The sequence below is a fragment of the Callionymus lyra genome, chromosome 5, assembly GCF_982586985.1.
Source record: "Callionymus lyra chromosome 5, fCalLyr1.hap1.1, whole genome shotgun sequence".
Classification (NCBI taxonomy): Eukaryota; Metazoa; Chordata; class Actinopteri; order Syngnathiformes; family Callionymidae; genus Callionymus; species Callionymus lyra.
The window spans coordinates 5,715,339-5,728,082 of record NC_141822.1 but is presented as its reverse complement, the minus strand read 5'-3'; the positions used below and the strand labels follow the sequence as shown (position 1 = coordinate 5,728,082).

Genomic DNA, 12,744 nt, shown 5'->3' with positions numbered 1-12,744 from the left:
AACATATATATATATATATATATATATATATATATATATATATATATATATATATATAAATTTAAAACATATATATATAATTTAATTCAGAATTATAGCACCTTCCATACTGTAGTAGTAGTTTGGACTTCTCAAATATAAATTTGTAATAATAAAAATATATAAATAATAAGAGATAAAAAAACACTTTGTTTTATGTCAGAAGATGTAAGATATTATATATATATATATATGTGTGTGTGTGTGTGTGTGTGTGTGTGTGTGTGTGTGTGTGTGTGTGTGTGTGTGTGTGTGTGTGTGTGTATATAAAGAACAAAGTGCAAAGATATAACATAGTTAATATAAAAAGAGCAAAATGCAAGGAGATAACAAAGTGCAAATATAAAGAGCAAAGTGAAAATAAAAAGATCAAAGGAAAAAATAGAGCAAAGTGCAAAGAGATAAAGTGGAAATATAAAGAACAAAGTGAAAATAAAAAAGAGCAAAGTGATAACAAAGTTTAAATATTAAGAAGAAAATGCATGGAGATGACAAAGTGCAAATATGAAGTGCAAAGTGCTAATAAATAAATAGAGCAAAGTGCAAAGAGATAAAGTGGAAATATAAAGAACAAAGTTCAAATTAAAAGTTGCAAAGTGATAACAATGTTCAAATATTACTAAGAAAACAAAGCACATTTATAAAGAGCTAAGTGCAAAAAGATAACAAAGTGCAGATACAAAGTTCAAAGATTTTTTTATTTTTTTTTATTTTTATTTTTATTTTTTTTTATAACAAATTTCAAATAAAAAAGAGCAAAGTGCAAAAAGATTTTAAAAAAAAGACCTAAAAGGACACAAACATTCACATGAATGAACACATGGTCACATAAAAAAAGGTATTAATATTTTGGTAAACACTGGATCATGAAACATATATTCATATCGAGGTGAATGAAGTGTTCGTCTCTGAACGCTGGTGTGTTTCCAGGGAGGTGGGCTTCAAGAACTACACTCTGCTGCAGCGCGACGAGGACTTCTCTCGAGGTCGCGGTCTGGACCTGGGAGCTCAGTCCTGGAAAGGAGGAAACGTCCTGATGTTCTTCTGCGACGTAGACATTTACTTCGACGCCGACTTCCTCAACAGCTGCCGCCTCAACACGCAGCCCGGTGAGTTGGTGGAGGCTCTGGTTCCTCAAGAAGGTCTGAAGAACGTTCTGTCTTCTGTCTCCTGCAGGGAAGAAGGTCTTCTACCCGGTGCTCTTCAGTCAGTACAACCCCAGCCTGATCTACGGCAGCTCTGAACACGTGCCTGCAGTGGAGCAGCAGCTGGTGATCAATACTCTTTTATAACATTGTTACCACTGTATGGAAGTATTTATACATGGAAACTTTGTTCCATTGAAATATTGAAAATGTGTATAATTTAATTAGAACTTTCAATTATTGGAATATTGAAACTTTGAATTATTTAATTGAAAGTTTGAATTATTTCATTGAAACTTTGAATTATTTAATTGAAACTTTGAATTATTTAATTGAAACTTTGAATTATTTAATCGAAATATTGAAAGTTTGAATTATTTAATTGAAAGTTTGAATTATTTCATTGAAACTTTGAATTATTTAATTGAAACTTTGAATTATTTAATTGAAACTTTGAATTATTTAATCGAAATATTGAAACTTTGAATTATTTCATTGACACTTTGAATTATTTAATTGAAACTTTGAATTATTTAATTGAAACTTTGAATTATTTAATCGAAATATTGAAACTTTGAATTATTTCATTGACACTTTGAATTATTTCATTGAAACTTTGAATTATTTAATTGAAACTTTGAATTATTTAATCGAAATATTGAAACTTTGAATTATTTCATTGACACTTTGAATTATTTCATTGAAACTTTGAATTATTTAATTGAAACTTTGAATTATTTAATCGAAATATTGAAACTTTGAATTATTTCATTGAAACTTTGAATTATTTAATTGATACTTTGAATTATTTAATTGAAACTTTGAATTATTTAATTGAAACTTTGAATTATTTAATTGATACTTTGAATTATTTAATTGAAACTTTGAATTATTTAATTGAAACTTTGAATTATTTAATTGAAACTTTGAATTATTTAATTGAAATTTTGAATTATTTAAATATTGAAACCTTGAGTTATTTAATCGAATAACGAAACTTTGAATTATTTAATCGAAATATTGAATAATTTAAATATTGAAACTTTGAATAATTTAAATATTGAAACTTTAAATTATTTAAATATTGAAACTATGAATTATTTAAATATTGAAACTATGAATTATTTAAATATTGAAACTTTAAATTATTTAATTGAAATATTGTCTTTTTTAACCATTTATGTTTAAATAATTTAATTCAATAATTTCTACATTTAAATATTTATTTATTTTTATTTTATTTTATTAAATTGAAAAAAAAATCAATTCATTCAAAATGAATGCATTTCTTTACACATAGAGTTTGAAAAGTTAATTCCTATAATTATAAGGTAAGAATATTAAGGAATTAAACATTTCAAATGTTGAAGCAAATTTCTTTATTTACATTTTTCTTTTCTTTTTTTCAAGTATTGACTTATTTTCAGGAGAAATTAATCAATTATTTATAAATTGTTTTTTTTTGTTTTTTTAAATAATTCCATTACAAAATGTCAGTATTTTCAAAATATATTTATTATTATATTATTTATATATTAGTTTTTACATAATTTGATATTATTATAATAGTTTTTAATACATTTTTTTATTATGTTCAATTCGATTTAAACATGTTGGTGTAATAGAGTCACCAGACGATACCAATCGAGTACCGAGCTACTGGATCAAACTCTTAGCCAATCATGTGACCCGCAGATGATCATGTGACATCATCACGCCTGATTTCAGCAACTAAACTAAACTTTACATGATTGGCTGAGAGTTTGATCCAGTATCTCTGTGCTCTGTTGCTTTTGTCTGGTGACTCTATTACACCAACATGTTTAAATTGAATTGAACATAATAAAAAAATGTATTAAAAACTATTATAATAATATCAAATTATGTAAAAACCCAATATATTTTGAAAATACTGACATTTTATAATGGAATTATTAAAAAAAAAATTATAAATAATTTATTAATGTTTATATTGAATTTAAAAGACTGCGAATTAAAAAGTACTGAAGTCTGAAAATTGTATCGTAAATTATCGTAATTATAATATCAAACTTTATGTGTAAAACAATGCATTCGTTTCAAAGATTCAATTGTTTTTTTTATATACATTTAATTATTAAGGTAAGGTAAGGTAAGGTAAAACTTTATTGATCCCTCAGGAGGTCTCCTTTGGGAAATTGTTTTTTTACAATAGCCAGCAATTTTTCATAAACAATAAAAAATAATACATAAAAAATAAAATAAGAAGAACATAAAGAGGAAGAACAAGATGACACAATCTAAGTCTAAAGACAAAGACAAAGAACATAGGTCAAGGAAAGAAAAACAACAAAGACAAAGATACAAAGACTAACATGGAACAGAACATCCAGATACTCTCACTCCACTCCTGCCCCCGAACTCAGAATTGTACAATTTAATAGCCCGAGGGATGAATGAGTCCCTGAGTCTATTTGTTTTGCACCTGGGTAGGAGCATTCGTGCACTCATTCTGCTTCTCTGCTCACTGATGACAGTGTTCAGAGGATGACTGTCATCATCCATGATGGACAGTAGTTTGTTCAATGATATCCTCTCAGCAACTGTCACCAGTGAGTCCAGCTTCATTACAACCACAGAACCAGCCCTCCTGATCAACCTGTCCAACCTGTTGACACTCCTCTTGGACACATTTCCACCCCAACACACCACAGCATAGAACAGGACACTGGCCACCACAGACTGGTAGAACATGCAGAGGAGCTTCTTGCAGATGTTAAATGATCGAAGCCTCCTCAGAAAGTACAGTCTACTCTGAACCTTCTTATACACATGGTCTGTGTTGCAGGACCAGTCCAGTTTACTGTCCATCCACACACCGAGGTACTTATAGTTGTCCACTATCTCCACCTCGTCGCCTCTGATGGACACTGGACGTGGCTTTGTCCTGGACCTCCCGAAATCCAAGACCAGCTCCTTGGTTTTTGAGGTGTTCAGCTGCAAGTGGTTCCTCTCACTCCAGTCCACAAAGTCACGTATCAGACTCCTGTACTCGTCTTCGCTGTTGTCCCTGATGCATCCAACAATAACAGTGTCGTCAGCAACTTCTGGACGAGACTCAGCTCTGAGTTGTAGCAGAAGTCTGAAGTGTAGATGGTGAAGAGGAGAGGGGCCAGTACTGTCCCCTGAGGTGCCCCTGTACTGCACACCACAGTGTCAGACGTGATGTCCTTCAGCCTGACATACTGTGGTCGATCAGTAAGATAGTCCGTAATCCAGGAGACCAGACCAGGGTCCACATGCATCTTAGTCAGTTTGTCCTGCAGCAGAGTGGGTTGGATAGTGTTGAAGGCACTAGAAAAGTCCAGGAACAGGATTCTCACTGAACCGCTTCCTTTATCCAAGTGGGAGTAGGTCCGATGCAGGAGGTGAAGGATGGCATCTTCCACACCAACTGCTGGCTGGTAGGCAAACTGCAGGGGGTCTTGCGCGTGCTGGACTTGTGGCGTGAGATGTTTGAGGACCAGCCGCTCCAGTGTCTTCATCAGCTGCGAAGTCAGTGCCACCGGTCTGTAATCGTTCAGCACACTCGGTCGGATCTTTTTAGGGACTGGAACGATACAGGAAGTCTTCCACAGAGTTGGTACTTTCCCCAGCCGTAGACTGAGGTTGAAGACATGCTGGAGTGGCTCAGCTAGTTCAGCAGCGCAGGTCTTTAGCAGTCGAGCAGACACCTTATCAGGACCAGCAGCCTTCCCTGGACGAATCCTCCGAAGTACATCCTGTACCTGGAGTGAGGTGAAGCTGGGAAGTGGTTCTGTGGAGCTGGGGGGGGCACAAGAAGGTGGGGTAGGTCCTGAGGCGGGCAGCAGTGAGGGTGAGGTGACCTGCTCAAACCTGTTGAAAAAGTTGTTCAGTCCATTTGCCTCATCCACCGTGTCCACTGCAGTCAGAGAGGCCTTGGTCTTGTGTCCAGTGATGGTTTTAACACCATCCCATCACGCGCAGAGGAGGAGGTCTGATCATGTACGTGAATAAACGCTGGTGTAGCCCGGGACACGTTACTGTAAAGAAAGTCTCTTGTTGTCAAGATTTAGAACTGTTGGCTGTCAATAAAAATGAAACCTTTTAAAATGTAAGTCAATTACTTTAAAAAAAATACACCATTTTAATTTTAAAAAAACTTCATTTTTAAAGTTTAATTAAACCATATTCTGATGTACTTCCATAAAACTGCTGTTGTGTTTTTTAATTTCCTGCGTCTCCTGGTCCTCAGGTCATCAAGAAAGACAACGGCTTCTGGAGGGACTTTGGTTTCGGGATGACCTGCCAGTACAGGTCGGACTTCATCAACATCGGTAAATATTCTCGCAGGAACTTTTATCAACGGCTTGAAAAATCAATTTCCTGCTCAGACTTTTCTTTATTACTTCGGAGGCGCAGAGACGAGTCTGCTGTTGAATACGAATGGAACGTGGTCACAAGTTGATTAAACGTACTAGACATTCAAAATTACTATAGAATAAATAAACATAAGCACTAAGTTTTGACACCATTTTTCTTCACTTTTACTTAACTAAAAAACGAACTACATCCTGTCCTTCTAAAATAAACTGAACTGAATAAAACCATGTTAAAAAGAGAGTGAGTTCCAGAGCGCCACTGCCACCTGCTGCCCCAACATGGTCATTGCTGTCAGCAATATTTCAAATGCTAAAAAAAGTTTCACATTATATAGAAAAATAATATTGAATAAAAGTCCGGAATATTAACTATATTTACTATATTAACTAATATAAAAATTTTAAAAGTTTAAAATGTTACAAAAAAAAAAGTATCATTATCAAGAAAAAGGAGAAAAGAACGACAAAATGTTTGCTCTTTGTTATCAGCAATATTTCAAAAGCTAAAAAAGTGTCCGACTATATAGAAAAATAAAACTGAATAAAAGTCCAGGATATTTACTTTTTTTAAAGTTTAAAATGTAAAAATAAACTTTTTCATTATCAAGAAAAAGGGGATAGTATCACAAAATGTTTGCTAATTACAATCGGTAATATTTCAAATGCTAAAAAAAAAGGTTTTAGAATATATACAAAAATTAAATCAAATCCAGATCATTTATTATTTTAAAAAGTTGTGTCAATCATATCAATTTTAAGTTTTGGTAAAAACCTTTTTGGTCTTTTTTCACAATAACGGTGATCGTAGGGAAAGAATGACAATTATTGCAAAATTGTATTACAATAAATGTGATGAATTGTGTTGAACGCTATCAGCAGTATTTCAAATGCAAAAAAAGTTTCAGATTATATGAAAAAATGGACTAAACTTTACAAAAGTTTAAATTTACCATCTCAAATTTTAGTGTTTTTATGAAGCCAATAAATGGTGTGGGTGTTTTTTACATTAACATTTATCATTGAAAAATAAATGGCAAAAACACTAAATTATAGCACAGTAAAAATAAAAATACTTAGTTAATATAATAATTGTTAAAAGTTATGGATTTACTTTGTTAAAAAAGTTACAAATATATTTTTTAAATGTTGTGCGTCAACATGATATGAAGCTTAAAATGTTTTGTAATATTTTGTGATTTGAACATTTATCATGTTGCTAACAAATACTTTAAATTTTTGTTCATTATAAACCTTGTTAAAAAGAGGTGTGGGAGTGAATTCCAGAGCACCACTGCCACCTGCTGTCCCATTGTGCTCACTGCTATCAGCACATTTTCAAATGCTAAAAAAAAAGTTGTTGGTTAAGTAAAGAAAACAACTGAATAAAAGTATTTTAACAGTTAAATCTATATTCTCAATTGTTGTTATGAAGCGAATGATTTTGTTGTTTTTTGTCTTTTTTCACAAAAACAGTAATCATGAGGAAAAAAATTACAAAACCACTCAATTGTAACACAATATATTTTTAATTTTAAATCATTCATAACATCTTTGATAAAATGGTTGTAAGCGTGGATTCCAGAGCACTACCGCCCCCTGCTGTTCTATTGTGATATCGACAGTTTTTCAAATGCTAAAAAAAGGTTTTTGGTTAATTATATCAAAAAAACTGAATAAAAGTCCAGAACAATCATTATTTGAACAGATAAATATATATTTTCAATGGTTGTTATGAAGCGAATGATTTTGGTGTTTTTTCTCTTTTTTTCAAAAAGATTAATCATGAGGAAAAAAATACAAAACCACTACATTTTAACACAATACATTTTTAATCCTTCATAAAATCATGGATAAAATGGTTGTAACAGTGAATTCCAGAGCACTACTGCCCCCTGCTGTTCCATTGTGATGTCAACCATTTTTCAAATGCTAAAAAAAAGTTTTTGGTTAATTATATAAAAAAAACTGAATAAAAGTCCAGAACAATCATTATTTGAAAAGATAAATATATATTTTCAATTGTTGTTGTGAAGATTTTGGTGTATTTTCTCTTTTTTAACAAAAACATTAATCATGAGGAAAAAAAATACAAAACCACTAAATTGTTAGTAAGTAAATAAGTAAGTCATTTTTATTTTTTAACTTTTCCAGACCAGGGTCACAAAGCGCTTAAAAAATCAAAACAATATTCAATAAAGTATATATTTTAAAGGTCAAGATAAAACTGATAACACAGCAGGAGTTCCAGGAAATCAAGGAAAAGCCTGAACAAATAAAAACGTCTTAAGAAAAATTCATAAAATCATGGATAAAATGGTTGTAAGCGGGAATTCCAGAGCACTACTGCCCCCTGCTGTTCCATTGTGATAGTGACAGTTTTACAAACGCTAAAAAAAAGTTTAAAATGACTTCACTAAACTGAATCTAAGGCGTAAATACTAAATAAATGTGGGTGTAAATTAGAATCTTGACGCGGGTCTGCACTCTAAGTGTGCTTTGGTGTTTTTTAAAAAGATTGTCTCGACAACAACTCCAATTAAATACATCTATTGAAACTTAATTATTCCTTGAAATGATTATTTTGAAGTCCTGAGGCTCCAGAAAAGTGAGATATTGGACGCCTCGTCTCTCCTCGCAGCTCAGACGAGCTCCAACACGTTCAGATAGTTTGTATTTTCCTCTGCAGCAGGAACAAGAAAACACTGATCTCTGGACTTCAGAGGATTCCTCAGGTTCCCGGAGAAGGAAGCGTGTTGATCGTGTCGTGTCTCGTCCGCAGGAGGCTTCGACATCGACATCAAGGGCTGGGGCGGCGAGGACGTGCACCTCTACAGGAAGTACCTGCACAGTCAGCTGCTGGTGGTGCGAGCGCCGTCCAGGGGCCTCTTCCACCTGTGGCACGAGAAGCTCTGCGCCGACGAGCTGCCGCCGGACCAGTACCGCATGTGCATGCAGTCCAAGGCCATGAACGAGGCGTCGCACGGTCAGCTCGGCATGTTGTTCTTCAGGCACGACATCGAGGCTCACCTACGCAAGCAGAAGCTCAAGAAGACATGAAGGACCACGAGTCGTGTCTTCTTGAAGGACCACGAGTCGTCTCTTCTCGAAGGACCACGAGTCTGTTTTTCTTGAAGGACCACAAGTCGTGTCTTCTTGAAGGACCATCTTCTTGAAGGACCACGAGTCGTCTCTTCTCGAAGGACCACGAGTCTGTTTTTCTTGAAGGACCACAAGTCGTGTCTTCTTGAAGGACCATCTTCTTGAAGGACCACGAGTCTGTTTTTCTTGAAGGACCACAAGTCGTGTCTTCTTGAAGGACCACGAGTCGTCTTTTCTTGAAGGAGTCGTCTTCTCAAAGGACCACGAGTCGGTTCTTCTTGAAGGACCATCTTCTTGAAGGACCACGAGTCGTCTCTTCTTGAAGGACCATCTTCTTGAAGGACCACGAGTCGTGTCTTCTCGAAGGACCATCTTCTTGGAGGACCACGAGTCGTGTCTTCTTGAAGGACCATCTTCTTGAAGGACCACGAGTCGTTTCTTCTCGAAGGACCATCTTCTTGAAGGACCACGAGTCCTGTCTTCTCGAAGGACCATCTTCTTGAAGGACCACGAGTCGTCTCTTCTTGAAGGACCATCTTCTTGAAGGACCACGAGTCGTCTCTTCTTGAAGGACCATCTTCTTGAAGGACCACAAGTCGTTTCTTCTCGAAGGACCATCTTCTTGAAGGACCACGAGTCGTCTCTTCTTGAAGGACCATCTTCTTGAAGGACCACGAGTCGTTTCTTCTCGAAGGACCCCGAGTTGGTTCTTCTTGAAGGACCACAAGTTGTCTCTTCTTGAAGGACCATCTTCTTGAAGGACCCACGAGTCGTTTCTTCTCGAAGGACCACGAGTCGTCTCTTCTTGATGGACCATCTTCTTGAAGGACCACGAGTCGTGTCTTCTCAAAGGACCACGAGTCGGTTCTTCTTGAAGGACCATCTTCTTGACTGACCACGAGTCGGTTCTTCTTGAAGGACCACGAGTCGGTTCTTCTTGAAGGACCACGAGTCGTCTCTTCTTGAAGGACCACGAGTCGTGTCTTCTCGAAGGACCACGAGTCGGTTCTTCTTGAAGGACCACGAGTCGTCCCTTCTTGAAGGACCACGAGTCATCCCTTCTTGAAGGACCACGAGTCGTGTCTTCTCGAAGGACCACGAGTCGTCCCTTCTTGAAGGACCACGAGTCGGTTCTTCTTGAAGGACCACGAGTCGGTTCTTCTTGAAGGACCACGAGTCGGTTCTTCTTGAAGGACCACGAGTCGGTTCTTCTTGAAGGACCACGAGTCGGTTCTTCTTGAAGGACCACGATCGGTTCTTCTTGAAGGACCACGATCGGTTCTTCTTGAAGGACCACGAGTCGGTTCTTCTTGAAGGACCACGAGTCGTCTCTTCTTGAAGGAACACGAGTCGTCCCTTCTTGAAGGACCACGATCGGTTCTTCTTGAAGGACCACGAGTCGGTTCTTCTTGAAGGACCACGAGTCGTCCCTTCTTGAAGGACCACGAGTCATCCCTTCTTGAAGGACCACGAGTCGTGTCTTCTCGAAGGACCACGAGTCGGTTCTTCTTGAAGGACCACGAGTCGGTTCTTCTTGAAGTATCACGAGTCGGTTCTTCTTGAAGGACCACGAGTCGGTTCTTCTTGAAGGACCACGAGTCGTCTCTTCTTGAAGGAACACGAGTCGTCCCTTCTTGAAGGACCACGATCGGTTCTTCTTGAAGGACCACGATCGGTTCTTCTTGAAGGACCACGATCGGTTCTTCTTGAAGGACCACGATCGGTTCTTCTTGAAGGACCACGATCGGTTCTTCTTGAAGGACCACGAGTCGGTTCTTCTTGAAGGACCACGAGTCGGTTCTTCTTGAAGTATCACGAGTCGGTTCTTCTTGAAGGACCACGAGTCGGTTCTTCTTGAAGGACCACGAGTCGTCTCTTCTTGAAGGAACACGAGTCGTCCCTTCTTGAAGGACCACGATCGGTTCTTCTTGAAGGACCACGATGGGTTCTTCTTGAAGGACCACGATCGGTTCTTCTTGAAGGACCACGAGTCGGTTCTTCTTGAAGGACCACGAGTCGTCTCTTCTTGAAGGAACACGAGTCGTCTCTTCTTGAAGGACCACGATCGGTTCTTCTTGAAGGACCACGAGTCGGTTCTTCTTGAAGGACCACGAGTCAAACAGAGTCAAACACACTCACATGGACTTTATGGACGTGGATTTGTTTCTCTACTGTTCCAGAAAATAGAGAAAATGAAAATGATTTTCAATTTTCTTTTTTCAATTAAATAACAAATTATTTTAATCTAAATTATTTATTAATATTTAAAATAAGTTGCTTAAAAAAAACTTTTTTTAATCAAAAAAAAGTTGCTTTAAATTAAAGATTTTTTTTCATTCTTATTTTTTAAAAGTTGCTTAAAAACTTTTTCAATTAAAGAAAAGTTGCTTCAATCATAAGAAAATGATTTTCAATCAAAAAAGTTGGTTTAAAAGTAACTTTTTTAATTAAAATAAAGGTTTCTTCAAACAAAATCAACTTCTTTCAATCAAAAGTTGCTTCAATCAAAAGAAAGTATTTGCTGCAATAAAAAATAACTTTTTTCAATTAAAGGAAAAGTTTCTTCAATCAAAATCAACTTTTGTCATCAAAAAAGTTGCTGCAATCATGTGACAATATTTTCAATCAAGAAAATTGCTTCATTCATATAAACATATATAAATAAAAGTATGTTGCTTTAGTCACCAAAAATATTTTCAATCCAAATAGTTTCTTCGTTAAAAAAAAAAACATTCTGATTAGGAAAAATTGTGTTTATTAATAAAAAAAATGTTTGTATCCCTTGTGTTGTCTCTGGGTCAAGGTCAACGACCTCTCTGGCTTCTAGATATACATGTTTTAGCCGATTTTTAACATTTATTTTTTGACTGAATAATACAGAAACAAATCTACCTTAACAGCTAAAAAAGCCACATTTATTAGTTTTTCTCAGCTTCATACGAAAATCTTTTCACGCACATGCTAGCACTTCATTAGCAACGTTAGCACTCAAGCTACATTAGTCGCTAAGCTAACATGTAGCCGAGGCCGCGTCATTAGTTAGAAACATTGAGTTTAAAAGTCAGAACATGCGTCAAAACCGCAGCTACTCCTTTATTGACCTTATTTCAGTGGATTTTAATATGTTTTGTTGTTTAAAAAATGTTTCTTAAAAGCGTTTAAAGCTGGAAAAAAAGGACAGATTTCTGACGACGACGACTTGTTTGAATCTGGATCGCTGGAGATGTTCTTTCTAAACGTGCCTTCTTGACCTGCGGCGTCTTTAAATGCAATGTTCAGGCAGAGAGCGCCACCTTGTGGACTGATGTTACTGCTGGTAAAACATGAAGGAGACTGAAACTGTTTTTGAAGGTGAAATATTGTAAATGATTAAAAGTATTCATCAATTTCTTTTGGGCGTTTTTTTATTTGTTTGGTCGAGTATTAAAGGAATATCTTTTATAGTTATTAAAACTGGGATTTAAGTGGAATCTTAAGTCATTTGTCTTTTTCTTTTTATGTAATGGGCGTGAAAACCGATTGAAATTGACTCGCCATTTAAATTATTAAAACATTTTTTTTTAAATGTAACTTCATTTAATAAAAGCCTGTACATTTTTTTGTAAAGTTGATCTATTTTGATTTTATTTGTTTAATTTCTGAAGTAAAAACTTTAATTCCAATTTATTTAATATGTTGACGTCAACAATCCCAGAGTTTCCTCAAAACAATGTGTTTAAATATTACATTTTCTGAACTTTACACTTTATGTGCGAGTACTTACTTTTGAATACTTTCTTCACAATCTGCAGCGATGGGTTTTAATGTCACTCAATTGTAACTTTGACTGAAAAATAAATCTTTTTTTTATAGGATTTGAATGTTTTTGTTGATGAAATGTTGATTAAACGACGTTGAGAGATCAACGAACTATCGTGGATTCAGACCAAAGATGTGAAAAGGAAGTTGTGAATATGTTTTCTAATGATTTTTTTTACATTATATCTACATTATTTGTGTCACTTCAAATAAAGTTTTCAAAATAAAACACATTTGTAAGTTGTGGAGTTTTTAAAAAAAAATCCATTTATTAATTAATA

The 12,744-nt window shown here is 35.4% G+C and overlaps 1 protein-coding gene across 3 annotated transcripts in view; it reads left to right on the top strand.

Annotated features, from left to right (window-relative positions):
* csgalnact1a (chondroitin sulfate N-acetylgalactosaminyltransferase 1a) overlaps window positions 1-8,899 on the top strand; it is a 62,263-nt gene extending 53,364 nt beyond the window's left edge. For all 3 annotated transcript variants that reach the window (XM_087790595.1, XM_087790594.1, XM_087790596.1), the window contains exons 5-8: window positions 970-1,148; window positions 1,216-1,310; window positions 5,440-5,521; window positions 8,346-8,899. In XM_087790595.1, the coding sequence (XP_087646721.1) occupies window positions 970-1,148; window positions 1,216-1,310; window positions 5,440-5,521; window positions 8,346-8,623 (634 nt within the window). In that variant the 3' untranslated portion in view covers window positions 8,624-8,899. The remainder of the gene's footprint in view (window positions 1-969; window positions 1,149-1,215; window positions 1,311-5,439; window positions 5,522-8,345) is intronic.
* The last annotated feature ends 3,845 nt before the right edge of the window (window positions 8,900-12,744 follow it).